Source organism: Manis javanica, chromosome X (assembly GCF_040802235.1).
Source record: "Manis javanica isolate MJ-LG chromosome X, MJ_LKY, whole genome shotgun sequence".
Classification (NCBI taxonomy): Eukaryota; Metazoa; Chordata; class Mammalia; order Pholidota; family Manidae; genus Manis; species Manis javanica.
In genome coordinates this window covers 15,626,750-15,650,764 of record NC_133174.1, presented here as the reverse complement: position 1 = coordinate 15,650,764, position 24,015 = coordinate 15,626,750, and the positions used below count along the sequence as shown (strand labels likewise).

Here is a 24,015-nt window from a genome sequence, read left to right as displayed (position 1 = left end):
AAAACCACAATGAGATATCACCTCACACCAGTAAGGATGGCTACCATCCAAAAGACAAACAACAACAAATGCTGGCGAGGTTGTGGAGAAAGGGGAACCCTCCTACACTGCTGGTGGGAATGTAAATTAGTTCAACCACTATGAAAAGCAGTATGGAGGTTCCTCAAAAAGCTCAAAATAGAAATAGCATTTGACCCAGGAATTCCACTTTTAGGAATTTACCCTAAGAATGCAGCAGCCCAGTTTGAAAAAGACAGATGCACCCCTTTATCGCAGCACTATTTACAATAGCCAAGAAATGGAAGCAACCTAAGTATCCATCAGTAGATGAATGGATAAAGAAGATGTGGTACATATGCACAATGGAATATTATTCAGCCATAAGAAGAAAACAAATCCTACCATTTGCAACAACATGGATGGAGCTGGAGGACATTATGCTCAGTGAAATAAGCCAGGTGGAGAAAGACAAGTACCAAATGATTTCACTCATCTGTGGAGTATAAGAACAAAGAAAAACTGAAGGAACAAAACAGCAGCAGAATCACAGAACCCAAGAATGGACTAACAGTTACGAAAGGGAAAGGGACTGGGGAGAATGGGAGGGAAGGGAGGGCAAAAATAAAGGGGGTATTACGATCAGCATGTATAATGTGGCAGGGGGCACGGGGAGGGCTGTGCAACACAGAGAAGACAAGTAGTGATTCTACAACGTCTTACTATGCTGATGGACAGTGACTGTAATGGGGTTTGTGGGGGGCACTTGGTGAAGGGGGACCCTAGTAAACAATGTTCTTCATGTAATTGTAGATTAATGATAACAAAATAATAATTTAAAAAAATAAAGGCAAGTGTCATGTATTCCCTTTAAAACTGAGTAGGAGATTGGCCAGATCATATAACTTTTTAAAAACTCAGTGTCTTTTTATGACTTTTAATTACCATAGTAAAGTGCTCACAAAGGTTTTGCAAATAGAACAAATGCTCAAATCAATACCCTAGGCCTGCTCAAATGACTGTCCTAAGCCTCATTTAGCTATAACTGCATTTGTCCAGACATAGCCCAAGTGATAAAAGTCCAAGAACCAGAACAATCCCACATTCTAGTTAGGCCTTTATGTGGGCTAAAGTAAATGATACTTTCTCTGTCCTACACACAAAGCTCTACCTCAGGTCATCAAACTATAACCCATAGGCGAAAAGCAGCCCACCACCTGTTTTTGTAAATGAAGTTTCACTGGAACACAGTTAAGGGATCCAGAATCTGCCACTGGGGCATAAGAATTATTTTGAGTTCCCGGCATGTGAGAATCAACAGATGCAGGAAGAGGCTTTCTTTGCACTCCCCTTATCTGCCTAGAAGCAGAGCCTTCCAAAAGAATCCCACTGTCATCAATCCCTCTTAAGGGAGGCTTCCTTTATCAGGGGGAAAGAATGACTCCTCTCAGCAGAGATGAGAAGTCAGCACAAGGACGGGAAATTGCATAAACAGCCCTTACTAAAACAAAGCTTACCCTCGGTTAGTTTCCCCCATATACAGCTCATCATTTCCCACACTTATTGTCCCTTGAAATCCCAACTCCCCCCCCTTGCTGAGATGTTTATAAGGCCCAAATTCTTACTGCGTCTTTGAACTACGTTTTCTGTGAGCTCCCACCTACTTAAAGGAATAAATTGTCTTTTCTCTAGATAATTGTCCTTTGTCAGTTTAATTCGCAGACCCCCAAAAAGTAAAGCTTAAAGGGTAGAGGAAGTGGTTTTCCTCTCCAACACCAGCCATGCTCATTAGTTTCATGTTAAGGTGGCAGAATTGAGTACTTGCTACACAGACCAAAGGACCTGTAAAGACTAAAATAATATTTACTATTTGGTTCTTGGCTGAAAGAGTTTGCCAATACCTCTTGTACTTAAGAGATCCTCACATTTTTCAAAACTAATAGTAAAGATAGCAAGGGAAAAATAAAGGACAAATATTTCTGGACAGTTTCAAGATATAAACATGTGATTAAACTTGTAATAATGCTTCATGTTTTCTTGAGGAAAATACCTGAATTTTAAAACAGAGCCTGCATACACATTTTCTACAGAAATGGGAATTAATGCCATGGGAAAATCAATGGGCTTTTTTGGCAAAAGGAAAAAATGCATACTAATTATTAAAAATCATTTTCAAATGTCAAGATTCAAAGGGCTTAAAAGTGCACATGAAACACCTAGTCCCTAACACCTAACATTTTTCAGGTAAATGTAAACCTCTTCCAATTGTTAATTACTTATCCAAATAGGAGGCAAGCTGGAGATTAACTTAAATAAACATCCCATCCTCTCATCAACAGTTCAATAGTGTAGGAATTGTCATTTTTCCATTAAGGTTTACTTCTGACATGATTAATTATTTTCTAGCTTGAAAAAACTTTTGAACTACCTCCATCATCACATGGGGGGAAGAGATCAAATGAGATAACTTTGCTAAATTGTTAAATTAAGCAAATGTGAACTGTCATATAGATTTCCTAAAAGAGAGGGATGCTATACGGCCGATGCCCATACACATGTGCCTTGTTCTTCCAGTAGGGCAGCCCTCCAGTCTAGTTCAGGCCTTCCCAAAGCTTGTTCAAAATGCAAATCAATGGACCCACTTCAGACCTACTGAGTCAGAATGCCACCCAGAGGTGGCAACCTCAGAATCTGCGTTCTAGCAAACTTTACCATAAAGTGGGGTTTCTCAACCTTGCTGTTACTGACATTGGGCCAAATTATTTTTATCTTGGGCGGGTGTGGGGGACACTGTCCTGTGCACTGTGTGCTGTTTAGCAGCCTCCGTGGCCACTGCTCACTGGATGCCAGTATCTCTCCCCCTGCCTCCCGCTTCCCAGTTGTGACCAAAAATATCTCCAAACTTTGCCAGATGTCCCCCAGGGGGTACCATAAATATCACCCTGGGGTAAGAAGCCCTGCTGTAGAGGATTCTCAGGCACGCATGCTCAAGTTTGAGACTCTCTCTGCTCTAGGTTATGGCACTTGCCAAGGCTTCTGGACCCACTTTTGAGAAGCCTAACATCATGCTATCCATTCGTAAGAAGAGGACTCATCCACTCCAGTATTCCTTAAGCATCTCACTAATAGTCAACACTATTATGCCAGTAGGAGCACTTGATGGAGAAAACACCGTGATCTTCCCTCCCAACAACATCTGAGTGTGCCTGAGGCACTCGCAGTTCAACCTAATTTCTGGCCAGTGCCACCTAAATCCCTGGATGACAGGGGCAAAAAATGAATCAACAATTGGAAAATGCTTTGCGACTGTAAGTCATGGTACAAATATACCCCAAGATCTCAGAGATGTTTAGATTAAAAGTTCTATTAACTTTTCTCTCAGTAACCTGGCAAAATCTATTTTTAGTACTTTGACGCACCTAAAAAGCCACATTAATACAATTACAGTTCAATGAAAAATTAGCATGCAATCCAGTCTGAAAGCTAAAATCAGTCATAGCAGGGTAATATTCCATTTAATTATACAGATTAGTTCAACCTTCATTTATTTGTGCATGTGTTTTGGTCTTTTCATTTTTCACAGAACACCCAAGATTCAAGCACCATCTGGTAGAATTGCCACACGACTGTCAGTAGCATCTATTAGAGTTGTAGATTTCATTTCAAAGTAGAGTTGATAAAAGAACTAGGGGAGGGAGGGGAAGAAGGGAGGTAGAAGCAATACAGAGTCAATTAAAAAGAGGTTTTCCACCAGCCTGATGGAACTGGATCCCTCACTCTCCTGTATTCCCTGCCACACCACTAGCACAGACAGTACCAGATAACAAGTCCTGCCATCCCCATTTACTATATTTTCTGAAACAGTCGAATGAAGATTCAAGAGGTGCTGTGAATATAAGTGTGAACTATAATCATGAATACATCCACTGTGTTTTTTCAAAATTTTACAACCTCCTTAAAATTTGGCCTTAGTCAAATGGTGATTAAGTCTGACCACTTACTTCATCATAAGATCTGTTCAATATTTGACCTAACTGAACGAGTACTAATTGCCAAACAAGCGCCACGAACTGGAAAACATCTTTTTACATTTTTATTCAGTTATAACATACACCAAGTACACAAATATTACATGTACAAATCAAAGACATTTTTAAATGTGCGCACGCACACACACATACATACACACATACATGCCTGTGTTAGAGCCCCGAGACAAGACTTAAAACATTTATAAGCACCCGGTAGGCTCCATTGGGTGCCCTGACAGTAAATAAGCTCTCCAGTCCCAAGAAAACCACTAATCTGACCTCTTTCTCCATAGATTAGTTTTGCCTGTTCTTGAACTTCAAGAAAAGTGTGTACTCTTGGTGTCTGGCTCCTTGCACTCAACAGTACATCTGTGAAATCCATCCGTGTTTTTTGTGTAGCAGGAGTTGAAAGAGACAGTTTATTTAACTGCATTCCTGTCCTCAAAGAGTTCACAGCCAGTCACCTATGGAGAAGGGGATGCAAAAACAAAAGAAAAAAAAAAAACTACTAGAAGAAGTAGAGGACAACATGGGACGGAAAAGAAGGACCTTGCGAAAACATCATTTTAAAAAGATCTCAGAGCTAAATGGAATTAGTAACACTAGAAGTAACATTTTTAATAACAGCAAAAGCAATGCTCTTCCCTGAACCCCTACTATGGACCAGGTACAGAGCTAAGTGCTTCCCTTCCTCATCAGGTCTAAATTTTACCTCAACTCCAGCATGTGAGTACAGATGATCCCCATTTCACAGCTGAGGAAGGTGAGACTCAGAAAGGGGAAATTACTCTCCCCAAGTCCTCAAGGTAGTAGTGGCCAAAACCAGCTTCGTAACCCAGATTAATTTAGCCTTAATCTCCCTTCAAAAAGCTGGTTTTCCATCATAAACCATACTTTTAAGGAAGAAAAATATTCTACTATATAAATACTATTCACTTTTATGAATCCAAATGAACTGAATAATATATTGTGTACAGACCACCTCTGCATCAATAACCATACTCAACATGCCAAGACAAATAACATTTTCGGCTGTAAGGATGAAAAGTCGTATGCAGACAGAGTTTAAGTATACATTTAAGAAGTTCTCCATCCCTCCCTAAAAATTATACCTACCACTGAGCTTTTGGCTCTCGACACCAGTGGGACTAAACTTTGACTCAGGGCTCCTGAAATACCAAGACTTGGCCAGGAGGGGAGGTCAAAACAGAAGAGAAAAGGCAAGAAAACATGTCTAGTTTGGAAATGTCACAACATCTATTTGTCAGACTAGTCAAGCTAATAAGTAGAAGGGTAGTTCAAGAGAAATGGGGCACCAGGGAGGAGAGGTTGTTGATCTCACGGAGGAGAACCCCTGGCAAGAAGCACCCTGAGAAATGGAGTCTAGCATGGGCATCCCTGGCCCAAGGATTTCTGGCCCTCCTCCTCCCACTTCAGAGAGGAACACCATCTCTCCCTTAGGGACCTTAGCACTGTCATAAAGACAGGAAGGCCAGGTCCAATTCTGAACCAATTAAACTCAAAATGATCCTGAAGCTCAAGCCTGACTGGCTTTGGGGTTAGAAATGCAGGGACGTACCCGAAGCAGCAGACTAGGAATCTTTGAGCCTTACCTCAGAAGCCCAGGAGCTGGAACATGAGCCTTCTGAGCTAGGAGTGCTTGGTTCCAAATTTGGGTCCCCCAAAAATGATAACTTGGTCCTGCATTAGCTTCTTGAAAGAATATATTATCGACGACATGTAACTTTCTGCTTCCATAACAGCCATACATATGCATATGACATACATCAACGTGAATCACACATGCTGGGGTGCCTTGCTGCTCTCTACCTCTGAGATGGCCAAGTACTAGCCTCCAGCCTTTCACATTAACCTCCCCAGGTGAGCGGCGGAAGAGCGGCGGAAGACAGATAAAGAAAATGCACCTCAAAGCCACCCTCTGCTTCCACAGTTCAAACCTGGTTATTTATTCTTTGATGCACCTGGGCTACATTTTGGAACAAATCCTAGCTCTGTTGTGATCTACCTCTGAAAAGGCAGTCTAGGGAAGGGAGTCACAAAGGCTGCCTCTGCTCAAGGAAAAGAAAGAGTCACAGCCCAGGGACAACATGGTCTGTTTGTAAACAGCAGCCTAAATGCCATCGTTAATTATTCATCATTCAACAAAGCCACTGAGCAACTTCTGACAAAACCACTTAATTCTTACTCAAGATCCAGTCCAGCAAAAGAGGAAAGCAGCAAGGTGTTAGTCATAAACTTGAGAGAGTAAGAAAGCTTTAGGACTAAGAAAGCTTTAGACCAGGTCAGCAAGTCGTGGCTGGCAGGCCAATTTCTGGCTGCTGCCTGTTTTTGTAAATAAAATTGTATTGACACACAGGCACACCCATTTGTTCATATATTGCATATGGCTGCATTCCTGCTACACTGGTAGATTTGAGTAGCTGTGGCAGAGACCACATGGGCTGCAAAGCCCAAAACATCTACTGTCTGGTCTTTTCCATGAAAGACCAACTCTTGCTCTACACTCTCATTACTCAAGAAGTGGGGTCCATGGTCCAGGGGTATCAGCCTCACCTGGGAGCTTGTTAGAAATGCAGAACATCAGGCTCCACTCCAAACTTACTAAAAATCTGTACTTCAGCGTGGTCTCTGGGAGACTGGCATGCACATTCAAGTTTGAGCAGCACTGCTCTAATGGGGCGCTGCTCCCCAAACTTGGCTGCCTCATTGTTCACAACAGTCAAGACATGGAAACAACCTAAGGGTCTGTTGATGGACAAATGGATAAAGAAGCCGTGCCCTCTATGTATGATGGAATATTATTCAGCCATAACAAAAACAAAATCCTGCCATTTCCAACAATATAGGTGGGCCTACAGGGCATTGTGCTAAGTGAAATAAGTCAGACAGAGAAAGGCAAGTACTGTATGCTTTCACTTATATGTGGAATGTTAAAAAAAAAATACTCACAGAAACAGAGATCAGACTTATTGCCAGAGGTGGAGGATAGTAGGAGGGGGATTTGGAGAAAGGTGGTCAAAAGTTACAAATTTCCAGTTACAAGAAAAATAAGTACTGGGGATGGAATGTACAATGTGCTCATTGGCACTAACACTGCTGTATGATGAAAGGAAAGTTCTTAAGAGAGTAAATCCTAACAGTTCTCATCACAAGGCAGACTTTTTTTTTTGCTTTTGCTTTTCTTTTGTATCTATGTGAGATGAAGTATGTTAACTTATTGTGGTAATTATTTTACAACATGTGTATGTCATACCATTGTGCTATACACCTTAACCTCATACAGTGCTATATATCAATTACAGCTCAGTAAGATGGGGGGAAAACTTGGCTTCTTGTTGGAATCACATGAGGAGTTGTTTTTTTTAACTATTGATGGCATTGAGTGAGACAAATGCCAGGATACCAAGTTTACAAGATTCCAACTGCTCCTCACAAGATCCTGTGGCACCTCACACAGCTCTTGTTCTCAACAGACACTGAGAGAGGACACCCAAATAAGCAGCCAGTGGCTAGGGAGGGTATGGGCATGGGGGAGAGAAGAGGAAGGGAAAGAGACTTTCTCCTCGTTGACCGTGCCAAGTTTTCTAATTTCAAGAATGTCTCACAGAATTCTCTCTGAGGAGATCCTTTTTTGTGAATAATTTTTAATGGAAATCAGAAATTACTTAGAACAACTCATAGGACCTCATTACAACATGTCGTATTACAGATCTATGCAAAGCACTTTGTCAAACCTTCGCTTTCATTTTCAAAAGCCTAGAAGAACTAGCCAAATTATTCCATAAATTTCTAAATTTATTTTATAACTTAACATCACAGAAGCAAGCGCTTTGTTCTGCAGCCCTAGGAGACACAACATCAGCAACATCCTTGACTCTGTCACTCTGTGCTACAGGTCCACTTAGCTGCTGAATTAAATCCTTACAGACCCCTGCAAGGAAGCTCTCGTTAGCCTGCATGGTGACTGGCAGTGCTGGGAGCACCGGCATATACTAAAGGCAGTAGATGTGCCCCCTTTACCGTAGGTCAGCAAGGACAAAGACTCCAATGCTAAGCCTTTGGTTATGAAGTACATGAAGGCAGTGTAGGGGGTGTCTACCCAGAAAATCAAGTTTGCGTACTAAGGAACTCAAATGTAAAGCTGGAAAAAATGATTTATCCACTACAGAGGGGTTGGGTACCTCGTGGCTTAGTCCAGTTCTGGGCTCTCAAACCTAGTAGGAACCCCTTATACCTATGTAGGAAGGTCTTACAGCCTGAGGCTGAGTCCTTTCTCTATCACAGCTCAACAACAATAATTAGGGTTACTCAAAGAATTAGGTGAGGCAGTGTGTATACTGGTCTCGAACTAAAGTCACTCAATAATAGGAACTTGAGCAAAAAGTCACTCAATAATAGGAAACAACCTAGCCAGCCAAACAGAAAAACAGAAAAGAAATTTTTAATGCCACTTGGTAGTCAGGTGTTAAAGAGAGGTGGAAAAAAAGAGTCAAAATTCTCTAAAGTAAACAATGAAAAATTGACCACAGATGAAGGAGGCAAAGGACACAGATGGTAGGCAGGTAGTGTCCAAAGATGGCTGCCAGCAAAGACTCCCCTTTGCCAGAAGCAGTGTGCTTCTGCTGCTCCTCACATCAAGAGATGGGGTCTTTCCCTACCCTTGAATAGGGACGGGCCTTATTCCTGAGTTTCACCAGGACACATTCCCGTAGCACAGGGAACATTCTGGGCCTTCTGAGCCCAGACATTAGGAAGACTGGCAACTTTGCTTCCTCCCACTTGGAACACTTAGCTCCGCTGTCAGAGTACTATACTACCGTGCTGGAGAAAGAGGTCACATGAGGGACACTGCGGTGCCGGACATGAGTATAGAAGCCGCCTCAGATGTCCAGCCACCGCTGCCATCTGGATGCAACTGCATGAGAGACCCCAGGTGAGGCCAGTAGAAGAGCCACCCAGCCTACCCACAGAATCAGGACAAATAATAAAATACCTGCCGCTCCAAGCTCCCCGGTTTGGGGGGTGGTTTGTTACGCAACATTAGGTGACCCAAACACGAACTCCTGCAGCAGGTGAGTCACTCTGCCTGCATGAAGGAAACTAAAACCTGCTCTCCTCCTCTAGCAACTGACTGATCCAGAACCAAAGCAAACAGCATAAAACTCCAAAATCCTCTCTGAGGAATCAATCCTTCCATAAATTCCCTTTTTTTTAAAGGAATTTTGTTCACCTGAAACATCAAGAAGGATAATATTTAAAATTAAAATGATATTTATTTTGCAAAGTTGTCAGGTCCTCTATCAGAATACTCTGGTCGTGGCATTTCTTCCTAGCACTGCCTCCTTCCACTTTTCCAACCCCAAATCTTTGCCTTTTTTCCTCGTTTCTTTCTCTCTTTCTTCTCTTGGTGTCAGTCTGTTGCTCCAGTTTGTAAATGAGATGCCGTCAGAAGGGGATTTGCTGCCACACCTTGAGCCTGCCTTTACCCGGCTATGCTAGGAGCTAGAAAATGACAACTCAGAACACCAGGTTAAATACAATTTCTCTCTCTTCACCCATTTTCCACTATCTGCCTGTCCGGCCCTGGGGTTATTAATGGAACTGACATTCCCATACAACTGACTGAACAGGGCCAGCAGCCAGATAAGAAGGGAGCCGCTGACAGCAGCGGACATTGCCCAGAGATAGCAGATAAGCAGACGCATCATGGCTATTAGTTTCACCTTGCGCTGAAGAGGAGGAGCATCATAAAAACCCAGTGACCTCGAACATTCCTAATGACTCTTTTCCCATGAAATTAATCATCAACAGATCAAAAGTCATTGCTTTTGTTAAATCAAACTAAACATATATTTTTAAGTGAATTCCTACATACTCAGTTTGGATTTGGACCAAAAAAGAATAAATGCAGGCATTAATCTCCCCCACCATCTCAAGAATAAAAGTAATAAATATTCCCCATAATTTTTTTAATGTGCCTCTGCTTTGGGCCTCTGGAATTTCATTCGGAGGCTATCAGGGCATTTCCCAATTGCTTTCAAAGTCCTATACCCAACCAATCCCTCAGCCCAAAATCATCCTTACCACTTAAAAACTAAGCAATTGTAAAAAGTGCTATGTTGAAACTATAACTGCTTGATGATATTGTTTAAAATGTTTAATATTTTATATTCCAAATTTCATCTTTTAAAATAATTCCATTGTTCCACATTGTTCAAATTAGTTCCATTCCTCAACACTAGCATTTTTTTAAATGTATAGCATGGTCATATATCAGTTATACACTTCTTTATATTCTTGATTATCAACACTGAGAATGGAACGCTGCAGAAATTTTCAAAACTAATAGAGTACATATTACATACATGTCCACTGACATGAGCTAGTGCCCCTCAAAAATGATAATTCACATTAACCTCTAGGTCATGTTTCTGCAAATTTGTTTATTACTGAAACTCTGTATTTCAAGTTGGTAAAAAGCATCTCCTCCCCATGACAAATATATATGTATATATATTTAATATAATATAAATTAATAATATATAAATATACATATATCGCTCATTGGTGGAAGAAGTGATTAAGGCACTGATTCATAAATTGTGCAAAAAGTTTGTTATTAAATAGAATTCAAGCATTGAAGAGGGTATCTTGTTGTGCCAGGAAGCGAAAATGCTGTCAGAAACAACTAGAGGAATGTCAAAATTCCCTAAAGGAAGAGCCTCATGTTGGCCAATATGGGACAATTTGAGCTAAAAAAGAATAATGATTCTAATGTATTTAAACAAATCAAACACATAAAAGTCCCTGAGTTTATCATGATACTTTAAAAAAGAAACAAAACCTGCTTTCACACCTTTGGAGGTACTAGGGGACCAACTCACTGTGAAAATTAATAAAGAGAAAGACAGAGACTTAGGCTGCCTTTCAGCAGTTTATATCAGTATAAACTATGTCATCATAGTCAAGTGGTTAATGAGAGAAAATCTTTCTAATAGAAAAATTCCAGCTAATAAATGCAGAAAAAACGATCGGATTTGAAAATCACCAGTTACAACCCCCAGTGACCTCATGTACCCATGCACTATTATCAAAGACCATGCAAACCACTGAGACAATGGTTTTCAACCCTGGCGGCACATCTGTATTTTCTGGAGAACTTTAAAGAATGCTGATGCCTGGCTCCCACCCAGGGAGTCAGGCATCATTTGTCTGGGGTGTGTCCTGAGCATCAGAATTTTTTTAAAAGCTTCTCAGGTGATACTAAGGCACGATCAAGAAAAAGAACCACTGCCTGAGGTGAAAGGTTGATGGGTAAGTTAAAATGGAAAGATCAGGCTGATGACACCTGAACCCCGTGATCATCCTTGTCACTGGAAGTGGGACAACCCAGCACAGTGTGCCCCTTGGTGGGCTGCAAAAAGCAGCACACAGCATTACCCATCAAGTCTTCTTGTTAAAAGAAATTTGAACCTGAATCTAATCAAGTCTCTAGACTCAACTACCAAATTGCAGGAAATATAAGGGACAGAAGTACGTGTTGAGAAATAACACTGAGACATACATACTGGCCAAATCAAGATTGTTTAAAATTCTAATAGACAAATGACAGATTTCTTCAACAAATAAATTTGTTGATAAAAGAGGAGGGGAGCTCTTAAATTTTTTAAAGTGTTAAAAGATGGACCTATTAACTGCAACATGTACACCTTGTTTGGATACCAATTTGAACCAACCATTTAAAAAAAAGAAACATTTTTGAGATAATTACAGAAAATTGCACACTGATGGGATACTAATTAATGAGGTGTTGTTAATATTGTTGGGTACGTTAACAGTATCACAGTTAATTTTTAAAATACTCCTCTATCGGAGATACATAATGAAATGTTTATAGTAAAATGTTGTCTGAATTACCTTTCAAATTCTCAAGCATGAAAACAGGTGGGGTGGAGAGTAGTTGAAATCAGAACGGCAAATATTGTTCAGTGGGAAGGCTGGGCAATCGGGGCCTGGGGGTTTGGTATATACACTTCTGTGCACATATAAAAATTTCTGTAATGTTAAAAATATTGAGCAGAGTCAAAGTTTATAAATGTCTGCTTTGTACCTCCACCCAAGACAACAACGTAATTGTCATCAGCTTTCCTTTCCCAATGTTAGGAGACTGTAATGGTGCATCACACGATTTGGTGAGGAGGAAATAAAAGGAAACAGAAAAAAATGAAAATGTCATCTTACTAATACTGAACATTTGCTCTTTGCTAGTCACTTACCCGCATTACTTGTTTAATCCCTCCAAACACTCTGGAAAAATGATAGTATATTTATTCTCATTTCATGGGTGAAGAAACTGAGGCCCCCAAAAATATACATCTCACCTCTGTGTTTGGTGAAGGTCTTCCTACTGGCCAAGGAAGGAAGCGCCAAACCATAGGAAGTTCTGAGCATACAAGAATCAACTGCCAACCATCATTCTTCCCCCTACAGGAGTCACTTCAATTCAGTAACCAATACTTTGGGGATAGTTTTCCAGTTATGAGTAAACACTACGAAGTTATTTCAGAAGTTCAGAGAAGACAGGAAAGACCACCCTACCAGAAATGCTAAAATAGTTTATTCTGCTATTCTCTTTCCAAGACTTGAAGCGGGGGGAAATGGATTTAAAAGGATGAAAGGATATGTTACAACATGGATGAACCTTGAAAATGTGATGCTAGGTAAGAGGTGCAGACACAAAAGGTCACATATTGTATGATTCTATGTCTATGAAATATGCAGACTAGGCAAATCCATTGAGACTGAAAGCAGATGGGGGACTGCCTAAGTGGGGAAGGAAAGGAGGAGTACATGCTTATGAAGTAAGAATGAAGAAAGGTATGAAGTAAGGTCTGAAGTAAGAATGAAGTAACATCTGAAGTAAGAATGAAGTAAGGTCTGCAGTAAGAATGAACTAAGGTCTGAAGTAAGAATAAGTAAGGTATGAAGTAAGATCTGAAGTAAGAAGAAGTAAGGTCTGAAGTAAGAATGAAGCAAGTTCTGGATGTAAGACCTGAAGTAAGAATGAAGTAAGGTATGAAATAAGCTATGAAGTAAGGTCTGTAATAAGAATGAAGTAACGTCTACAGTAAGAATGAAATAAGGTCTGAAGAAAGAATGTTTGGGGACAAGACAGAGGTGGTGGATGCACACCACTGTGCATGTACTGAATACCACTGAATTAACCATTTAAAATGGTTAATTTCATATTATGTGAATTTCACTTCATAAAAAAAATTTTTTTAAAGGATGGGAAGCCAGGGGAGGAAAAAACTGTGAAACAGAAATAGTAGAAATTTGGAAGTGATTTGGAAAAAGACTCAACAGAATTTGAGTGCTTCCAGTTGGCTGGGAGAGAAAAGTAAGATTGCTGGTCTGGGAGTCTGAACAGCTGGCTGTACCCCATGCAATGACATCATCTGCACTGAAGACAACACAGGACCTTAGGAAGAATGGGAGCCTGGAGAGGTTTGTTCATCAGGGTTCTACTTCTTTAAATAAAATGATAGATTAGTGACATCAAGGACTCCCCCAACTACAGTGTACCTGGGATATATCAAGGCACTGCTAAATATCTCCTGATCTCCATGCAGGCAAAATGAAGACACTGAACAACAATCTTTGGAGTTGTTCAAAGCAGAACCATTGGACTAAAAATCTATTGGTTAGTGATATAATTAGCAGCTAACAAAAGGCCTGCTGCAGAACGGAGTCTCCACGAATCTACTCAGTAGCTGAATCTGGAAGGAGCCTCCAAAGGAGGAGCAAACAGGTCAATTCCAGCTCCATTTTGTGAGGCCGCTCATTAACAAGCCAAGAAAACAAATCGCAGATCTATCAAATTATGAATGATACGGATAGACTAAGATTTTTCACAATTTTTCACAATCTTTTGAGATGCCATTCTAAAGAATTAGTCCTGAATTGGGAGGGATTGCGGGTTGGGGGGGAAGCTGTATGCACAAAATGTTTGCCATAGTAACAGCAATAACAGCACAACCTAAATGCCCACCTATGGAGAACTGTTTAAGTCATCTCCTATACAACCTCTGGAAGAACATGAAATAATAGCGAAAATTATATTACAAAGACTGGGAAGTAATAGGAGAAATGTTCATAATATAAAAGGGAAAAAAGAAAAAGGAATCAAACTCATACATATACAGCATTATTCAAACCAGAGTACAGGGTAAAAAACAGAGTAATACATTAAAATGTTAGCAGTATTTTATGTCTGGATGATGGAATTAGCAATAATTTTTTTTCTTTCTACTTTTGTACTTTCCAGATTTTCTTCAATAAGTGCAGATTTTTCTAACAAAAATGATAAACATACAGAAGCTCCAGAAATATATAAATATATATATATATATACATACATACATACACACATATATTTAAAAGCCAGAGCCATGAACCAAAGCTAAATGGATTTTAACAAGCACAAATGTGAAGTTCTGGGATGAGGGTTTCAAAAACAAAATGCCAAGTTTAAGAATGGAGCAACAGGGCTTAACAACAGTTCCTGTGGGATTAAAGAAAAAGACCTAGAAATTAATTGACTCTAAATTTATTACGAGCCAGCAGTGACACGGCTGAGGGGAAAAGATAGCCATAATATAAACTTCGGATTTCTTAATATAATTTGTATGCAAAAAAGGCAGTTATAATATTCCCATTGTGCTGTGTGAGTTGGCCTAAATCTAGAATATTGCGTTTAGCTTTGAACTTAAGCTTCGAAAAAAGAGGTTGAAACCTGGAGAGTAGCCAGCAGGATGAGGCTTCAGGACCGCAGCAGAGCTCTGGTTCCCCCACTTTGGCTGCATCACAATACCAGGGGGTGCGGGGGGGGATTATTACAGTGCTGATGCCTGGTTCCCCACCCAGAGTTTCTGATCCTCCAGACCTGGAGAGGGGCCAAGAATCTGCGCTTCTAGCTAGTCTCCAGGTGACGCCCAAGCTGCTGCTCTGCAGACCACACTCAAACCCACTGCCGTTGCAGATAAAAGCACAGACCAGAAGGCCAAGGATGGAGCCCCGGTGCTTCTGCCTACCAGCTGTGTGACCTTGGGCAAGTCAGCTTGCCCTCTCTGTGCTTTAGTTTCCTCATCTCTAAAATGGAATAACTTGATCTACCTCATACCAGTTTGTGGCAACTGAGGTAGTTAATACTTATTTGTAAAGCATTTAGAACATCCAGCCTGGCATATAATGTTTGTTAATTTAATGAAGGACACTAGAGACATTTCATCTGAAGTAGAAAAATATTGAAACATCTTCAAATGTTGGAATGGCTTCTAGGTGGAAAACTGCATAGCTCTGCATAGCTCCTGGGTGCAAATGTAGAGTCAAGGGGTAGAAGTGACCGAAAAGGAGCCTTTGGGTCACTATCCAGGGTAGAGAGGGTGGCCCAGGTGGGTTCTGAGTATCCCAGTATTCACTCAGCGTACCCCACTGTGGGAGATGGCGGGAAGAGATTCCTGTAAAGGTTCAAACAAAGTAGTCACTTAATAAATGTTGCTAGTTCTACTAACACAGCCTTGGTGTAAGGGAGTTTCCCCTGTAAGCACCTGGAGTTTTCAAAATGTTGGCCCCAGACCAGCTGTATCACGCAGAACTTGTCAGAAATGCAAATTCCCAGGCCCCACCTCACAGCTACTGACTCAGAAACTCTGGCTGGCAAGCTGTGTTTTAATAAGCCCTCCAGATGGTGCTGATGCCCCTCAAGTGTGAGAAGCAATCGCCTACAGCATCTCCCAAAACATTTCCATGAGGCTTTACAAACAGCAAAACTTGATTAAATTCACTCCAGAAAAGTATTAGGTACAATATACCTTTGATAAATACATGCATCAAACTCCTACTTACAGCAAATATTTGCTTTTGTATTTAAAATATATATCACAAAGACAATGCTGAATTTGTTCAAAACTAGAAAATCTAAAATCTACAGAGAAAAGCAATGCATCTCCATCCCATCACTCTCAGCAGGGGCTGCTCACTCCTAACTTCCCTGCAGGGGGCGTGGTGAGAACAACAACATTCTGATGTGGAGCATCAGAGCACCTAAGGGGTGACAGGTGGCCCCAGAGCCTAGGGTCATATGCCCCGACCTTCCTGACCCAGAGGAAAACACAATGACCCAGATACACACAAGGAACCGTACTTCCCACCCCCTTTGTCTCCCCAGCCAGTCCAGCCAAAGCCTCCCCTCTCCCACGGGAGAGCAGTTTGGAAGAAAGAGATGAACACACCTGGAGGGTCTGTCTCATGCTCCAGGTGCTCTTCTAAGTACTTTAAGTGTGGTAACTTCTCCAAACGCGGCTGAGGTAGAAGCTAATTGCCCCATTTTACACATGTAAAAACTGAGGGTCAGAGAGGTTAAGTAACTCCCAAAGGGTCACACAGCTACTGAGACAAAGATGTTGGCTCTGAGCCTAGGTAGTCTCTCTCCAGAGCTTGTATGCTTAACCTCCATATTGTACTTCCTCTTGAGGCCAATGAGGGACAGGGGATACATGTATGAAGGCCACTACCTTGGCCTGAATGTGTGTGAGAGACACAGAGAGACACAGAGGCAGAGAGTGCCAGCAAGCTCAAGATGGCAGCACGTGTGAGCCAAGGATCCCATGGCGGGTGGGAAGGGGACTGGGAAGGATGGTTTGCATGCTGTTCAGCCAGTCCCTTGGTGTCCCTGCGTGAGCACTGCAATGGATGAAGGAACACAGGCCACTGCATTCTTGCGCTGTTATGTGAACAGGCTTGAATCCAAACAGGGAAGGGCAAGAGACAGTTTGACAAGAGACCTTCCTTCCCTTTCTTTTCTCTACCAAACAATTTAAAAGGAATACATGAAAACCAGCAGGAGTGAAAGTACCGAGGGAGAGTAATGGCTGGATGAAGAGATGCTGAGCTGGGTAAGGGAGGAGAGCCAGAGAAAGCCTTGCCCACCGGCTGTGAGGTCACAGGCAGTGATGGGGGGAAGTAGTAGCAGAGGGGGCACACCCAGAGCCAGGTGACCCCCACACCTCAGTGTTCGGGCTCCTTAGAAGCCCCTTCCCGTAGACTGCTAGGACCACTTTGTTTCTCCATTGCATTAACTAAATCTTCTCCACCCCACCGCTGTGCTCTCCTGGGAGTATGAAAGCCCCTGCAGAGAAGGGACTGTGGTGGATCATCTCTGAACCTGCAGCTCCTGGTCCAGCACGTGGCACATCACTGACTCTGGAAATGTTTGTGGAATTGACTTGCTGAAGTGGTGCTAGCGTCCAGATGCAGTGAAATATGTTGTCACCTGAGGGCAGGGAAGAATGGGATGAGTGACCAGCTGGGGAGCCCCCAGGAGCAGATAAGGATTTGAGTACTGGCAGCTCATTTTAGACATAAAAGAAACACTGAACACTGGTAGGAGACGGGAAAGTGAGCAGGGAAAGGCAAGCAGTCAACAAAGGGTGTCTTACCGAGCCAGCTGTGAGTGTGAGCTACTGGAGGGGACCCAACGGGGAAGCTCTGGGAGACCCTGTGGAATCCCAATGGAGGGAGGACGCAGCTGGGGCACATACACAACAACTCCCATCAGTCGCTGGGTGTGCTCATTCCCTTGGGGCCTGTGTGAGTGGTGCAGGGGGCGCCGGTGGGGAAAGAAAGCTCTTGGTCAAAATGCAGGTGCTGGCAGCTGCAAGTCAGACAGGTACACAGTGACATGGTAATGACAAGGGTGGCAACCCCCAGCTCAGCAGGTGTGGGGCGGCCTGGGAGTTTGCATCTCTAGCAAGTCCCAGGTGAGCTGCTGCTGCTGGTCTGGAAGCACATCTTGAGAACCACTGGGCTTCAGATGTAGGAGGAGCACCAACGGAGTTGGGATGGACTAGATACCTGGGGGAAATCTAATACCTAGGGATGGGCAGAGCTTAAAGATAAAGGAAATCAGATATGCCTCTTTGACAGAAAAATAATTTTGAGCTGAAAGCAACTGAGAAGCAGCAAATGTAAGGAAAGCTTCCTATCTTCCTGCAATTTGCCTAAAAGCAGGACATAAATTTTCAAAGTTGTCCCTCCTCCTCTCTCTGCCAGGAAGGACAAAAGTGAATCCAGAGACAACTTTAGTCTCTAACAGCCCTGAGACAGCACCAGAGGAATCTACATAACAAACTTCACTAACTAGCCTGCATCTACCATTATCTACAATCTGTCCTTGGAGTTCTAAGCCACCTCTTTGAGTTACTCATTTCTCTAAGTTTCTCTCATGTATATTTGAGGTATGCATGCTGTTAAACGTCTGTTTGTGTTAATCTATCTTTTGCTGCAGGGACCCCAGTCAAGAATTTAGAAGGTTAGAAGGAAAGATTATTTTCCTTCCCTAACAGAGACAAAGCCGAAGAGGTAATACACACTTTTTATTTGGCCCTGGATAGGAAAAGTCTTCCCACCTTGCTTAAAACCTGAGGAGATGAGACCATGCAATAGACCCCTGAGAGCCCTCTGTACCTGCTGTGGCCAAGGTCAAGGCCACTCACAGCATCCTGAGGAGTTCCCTCCAGTTGTTTTCTCTGGGGGTAGCCTGGCAAGCATAGGTCCCAGGGGCAAAGAGCACAAACAAACAAATATTTCAAAAAGGATCGAGCTTTTGGCTACAGAACTGAATCCAGCTAGGCACCAGCGGAGTTCAGGAAGCTGCTCCTACCGATCTGACACAGAATTCCCCAGCAGAAGCTCCTGCCACCAGGGCAGCCAAGGCGGCGCTGCACCCCTTCCTGCTGGGCCTCAGAATCATTACACAGTAACCTTGAGATCCTCCTACTCTTCTGGAAAAGGCAATCTTACAGAAAACAGCCCCCAAAATAATTTGTATCACCTTACACTCATTCAACATCTATGATAGCCGGAAAAATAACAAGCCTCCTTTGCTGCTCAACTACAGTAGGAACATATGCTTACAGGGAACATAGACTCCTGAGCAAAAACTGGTGCTTATTTCATCATACTGAATTTCCAGTTGAAACTTACACTGGCAGTTTCACAACACAAAACCACCCATGACCTCTTAAAAGATGGGAGGGGAAAGGCAGGCAGGCAGAGATAACCAATTTACCCTTTACAGGAGCAGAGGTGATCTTTTACCACAATCACCCTTAGGGAAGAGTATGACAAAGCCACAATCCCATACTTCCATTTTGAAACTGGGGGTTCCAAGAAACCAAGGTGCTAGGCCTTGGCCCACTGCAGGTATCTGGACCCTTCCTGTTCAGGAGGCCAGGCGGTAGGCAAAGCTGAGGTCAACACCCTAAAAGGGGTGCTGGAATTCACTGCAGTCCAGACCTTCACCGTGAGGGAAAGAAAAGCTTCCTTTCGCAAATCAGAATATTTTTCCAGCTTTCCCAATGGGTTGCCAAGTGACTCAGCACTGGCCCAGTGTGGGCACTATTATTGATGAGAAATCTTCCGCCTGGGTGATATACTGCATACAACACATGCCCAGAGAACAGTGCCAAGTCATACCAGGAAGAGCAGGCAAATTTATTCACCTCCACTTCGAATGCAGGCAAATCCTGTTTTAATGCAGGGGCTACTCAGCATCAGAAAGACAAAGCCCTAAGATCGTCAGAGATTTCCAACTAAGATTCAAGGAATTATTAGGCAGAACCTCTCCTTTCTTGTTGACTATTAAAAGGCAATCAAGTCGAGGACAGCAGAGAAAAAGGGCAAGAAAAAAATAATTTTTCAAAAACAACCCCAGAGCAGAAAACTGCAGAAAAGCCTTCAACGACCTAAATGTTGTCTTTGTGAGTACTACGAGCTCCACCCAGAGGTCATTTTCAGAACTGCATGTTCATTAATTTGGAAAAAGAAAATCTGCATCTTCTGGGGTCCAAGCCGACAGGCCTTGGAGAGCTGCTGAAAGCTCGGGTAACATCCCCTCTTTCTTGCGTTTTATTAAAGGAACTTCTCTGAACTCTGAAATGCAGGACATATTCAGAGAACCTGGTGAGATCCAGTAGGAAAACTGACTTTGATATTTGCACTTGTCAAGGAGTCAGCTGAGTTCCTGACAGGTTGAACTCAGCTCAGAGAAAGCAGAGTGTTCAAAGAGGACTTTTAGAAGAAAAAGTGATGCCTCTCCTTGAAAGAAAATATAAGACTGAAGAGCAACTTGGGGGGCAAACAGAAACATGTCTCATTTTAGAAAGACTGAGAATAAGCCTCCTTCAAGAAGGACCTATGGACCACTTCCCTAAGAAGGCTGAACTCTAAGGCCCCCACTCCCTTAAGGGACCCCACTCCGGAGACCCCCTATGGCAATCATCAGTCATACTCCGCAAAGAGCTAACTGTAATACTCAACTTCACCCAGCCACCCACCCATTCCCAACACGTACTCCCCCTCACCACTCCACCCCCAAGCGCTGGCGGCCCTCAGTCCAGGAGGAGTCAGGCTAGAATAAAGGGTCTCCATGTGCGACTTGCCATCTGCCCAGCGTAAGACACATCTGTTCCAGATATCACAAACTAGCCAAGCAAATAAATGAAGCCTTCAAAAAAAAACACAACACGCTGGTGCCAGAAGTTTCATCTACCATCTGGAGAGCTTCTCATCACAGCCCGCGTGCTCCTACCGTCATCAACTTGCGCCTTCCATGGCTTGAGACAGCTTTGACAGATTCTCAAGAGGAGAAAAATCAAACTTACCCATGGTCTTCCTCCAACCCCTCCCACTCCCGCCAGCCACCCAAGTTCTTTCTTCTCTGTAAACTGTGAGCAGCCTTTTCCTGTCTATTGACAAAAATACGCATGGTGATGTTTATCCATCTCAGGAGTATCAGAGCTCTAGAAAACATCCTTGTTAAACCTCTGCACATTCTCATTTCAAAAGGCTAAGCATTCCCAGAATGTTGACCTCTTTGGGTTTTTTCTTAATAGACTTCATTTTTTTAGAGCAGTCTTAGGTTCACAGTAAAATCAAAGGGAAAATACAGAGTTCCCATATACTCCCTGCCTCTCTGCATGCACAGCCCCCTCCACTAACAACATCCTTCCCCGGAGTAGTACATTTTTTGCAATCAATGAACCTACATTGACACATCATAATCACCCCAAGTTCACAGTTTACATTAGGACCCACTCTTGGGGTTGTACAGTGAATAAATTGAGACAAATGTATAATGACATGTATCTTCCACTATAGTATCATACAGAGTCGTTTCCCTGCCCTAAAAATCCTCTCCCTCTTTGTTTCTTGACCATAAGAGAAAAATATTTATACTCAGCATGACTCAGTATGACGTTTTTTTTACTGATATACAGTCTTATTTTAGTTTCAAGTCTACAACACAGTGGTTCAACAGTTCCCCATATTATTAAATCCTCACCCCCACTAGTATAGCTACTGTCAACATAGGAAGATGTTACACAATCATTGACCATGTTCTCCATGTTGTACTACTATCCCCGTGACCAGCCTACATATGATTGAGAATTTCTGTGCCCCTTTATCCCCCTTCCCCTCCCCTCCCACCCACCCCAACTCCTCCATCATGGAAACCACCAGTCCATTCTGGGTGTCTATGAATCAGTATGACTCTTAAATAATGTTCCTTGGGCTTGCCTAGCAATAAAAATCACCATGGAATCAGCTACAATCACAGATGTTCAGGATGCACCCTCCAGCCACTAAATCAGACCTTGCTGGGGAAGGGTGCAGAAAGCTAGAGTGTCCAGGCATTCCAGGTAGTTGCTATCATCAGAAAAATTTCAAATATATCTCTCTAAAGAAGAAATGCTCCTAATTTCGGAGTCTCCCAGCTAGAGAGCAGCCATCCATAAAGAATGTAGCAGGTGTTTCCTACTCACCTGAACTCTAGCTCCATCACAGTATCTAGAATTCACGATGGGTCCTATTCTTTAGTTTTAAGCAGCATGGCTGTTAATATTTGTCTCACTTTGTCCCTTATCTTGTTGCATGGTACCAGAAGAGTTTACAAGGCCCAGCAAGTGTTCACTTCTGTTAGGAAACATTTTTGAATTCCCACGCAATGGTCTACTACAGGTCTGCAGTTTATAGGCATGCTATTTGAGTCATTTGTACAAAATGATGGGTTCAGAAATAGGCCCGTTCCATTACAGGAAAGGATCTGTCCGAGGACCTTTGCACACATCATGTACAGAGCAGAAGGACACACAGCCAATACGAGTTTTCCTTCTTTGTGCCTAGAGGGCTCTTCTGCCAGCTGCTCCCCATGGCTCCCCACTGCTCTGCATTCTGCCATAGCCAATGCTGGTTTATGGCACAATCTGCTGGGCAGCAAGCCATGCAGCTCTTAACGGCAATTAGGAAAGAAGGAAAGGCTGAACTTCAAGGTGACTGAAAATGAGGTCCAAAAAAAGAAAAGTCAGATCTTATTTCTCTTACCTTCTGGTAAGGAAACGTATGTATTCATCCCAAAACAGATACCTAAGTCTGAGGTCATTCAGAGTCAACAGCTCAGGCAATATAAAAATCAACTACACAGTCAATGTTGAGCATAAAATCCATTAAGTCAAATGTCATTATTATCAAAAAGAATCCTTACCTTTTCTTTGGCTTTCCTTTTTGTCCCTGCATCCATCCATTCATTTTCTTTCTCCAGCATGTCAATAAAGGCCCAGCGAACACCCTCAATCAATTCCTCCATCTACAAGGAAATACCCAAAGAGGCACATCAAAACCAAGAAGCTTCAGACAAGGTTTTCTGGGCCACCAGAAATAGTTCAGTGTTAAATATGGAGGGAAAGAGGTTCCTTTCAGCTTATCTCCATGCTCTGGCAACATTTCTTTTCCCAGGAGAACACCTTTTCTCCACAGCATTAAAAGATAACTAATCATTTCTTGGCATGAGAACAATATGATAGTCCAGTTGTAAAAGGATTGTATGGAGAAAGGAATTTGCTGAGGTTTAGAACTAATAACTTGCCTTTCTGTAGCTACTAAATTAGCCCTTCCTTCTCAAGGTAGCAACTAATTGCAATAATTTCATAAGGGTTTGAGAGAGACAAGCAAAAGCATGGCCGTGTATGTCAGACTGGCATTACAGAAGAAAGCGAGTGAACGGTTGACAGAGATACCGTTAATAGAGGCTCAGGCCAAGAGAGCCAGCATCCCAACGGACACTCTCCCAGTACAAACCAGACCTCTGTCAGGACACCAGGTCTTTCCAAACATAGTGCCAGTGTGAAAGCGAATGCTTGGCTGTTCTCTGTCATCTTCCTACTCTCCTCTCTGACTCCCTTGCAGCCCAGAAAAGTCACATGCATTTCACTAAAATGGTAGGTCTAAAGGGGGCTGCTACAGATGCTGCCTTCAAAAGACTTGTTCCAAAGTGTCTGATGGGAGAGACCACACCCACAGTGATGCTGTGCCTGCCCGGGCTCTTCTTCAGCATTTCTCAGTCAGCAGAGAGGACTGGGGGAAGAGATATGCTCACACTCAGCTTCAGAGCCCCACGCGGAGCAGTCTGGGGGTCCCTGCCTGTTCATGGGGGCAAATGCCTCAAAACTCCATTCTCCCTCAGCGATGCTTTGGTTTCCTTAATGGGACACTCAAGAAAGAATAAATCCTGCATTTGGCACCAGAATTAAATTTTTCATTTGAGATTATGGCGTTGTAAATCCATTTTTAGCATTAGTTGTAGAAGAAAAGAAATTTAGATGTTTCCCTAGCTCTATAATGAATTGTCGGCACAAAGCTCAAAATAATTTTTTTCTGTTTAATAAGTTTTCGGCTATGTTTTCAGTTCAATAACAGTTGTAAGGGAACCAGAGCTGTAAATCAGTGGGCTGGGTTCCATCGTATGTAAATAAGAACAAACAGCAGATGGAAGGGGGTGGGGGGAACTTCACAGCTATTTCTTCCCAACTTAGTAAAAACATCGAGGGAAATCTCAAGTTGGGATTGG

The 24,015-nt window shown here is 42.5% G+C and overlaps 1 protein-coding gene across 1 annotated transcript in view; it reads right to left on the bottom strand.

Moving 5' to 3' along the window:
* The window catches only part of PHEX (phosphate regulating endopeptidase X-linked), a 184,883-nt gene that overhangs the window by 71,886 nt on the left and 88,982 nt on the right, over positions 1–24,015 (bottom strand). Inside the window, exon 12 of the mRNA XM_037020426.2 lies at positions 22,654–22,755. Within this exon, the coding sequence (XP_036876321.2) occupies positions 22,654–22,755 (102 nt within the window). The remainder of the gene's footprint in view (positions 1–22,653; positions 22,756–24,015) is intronic.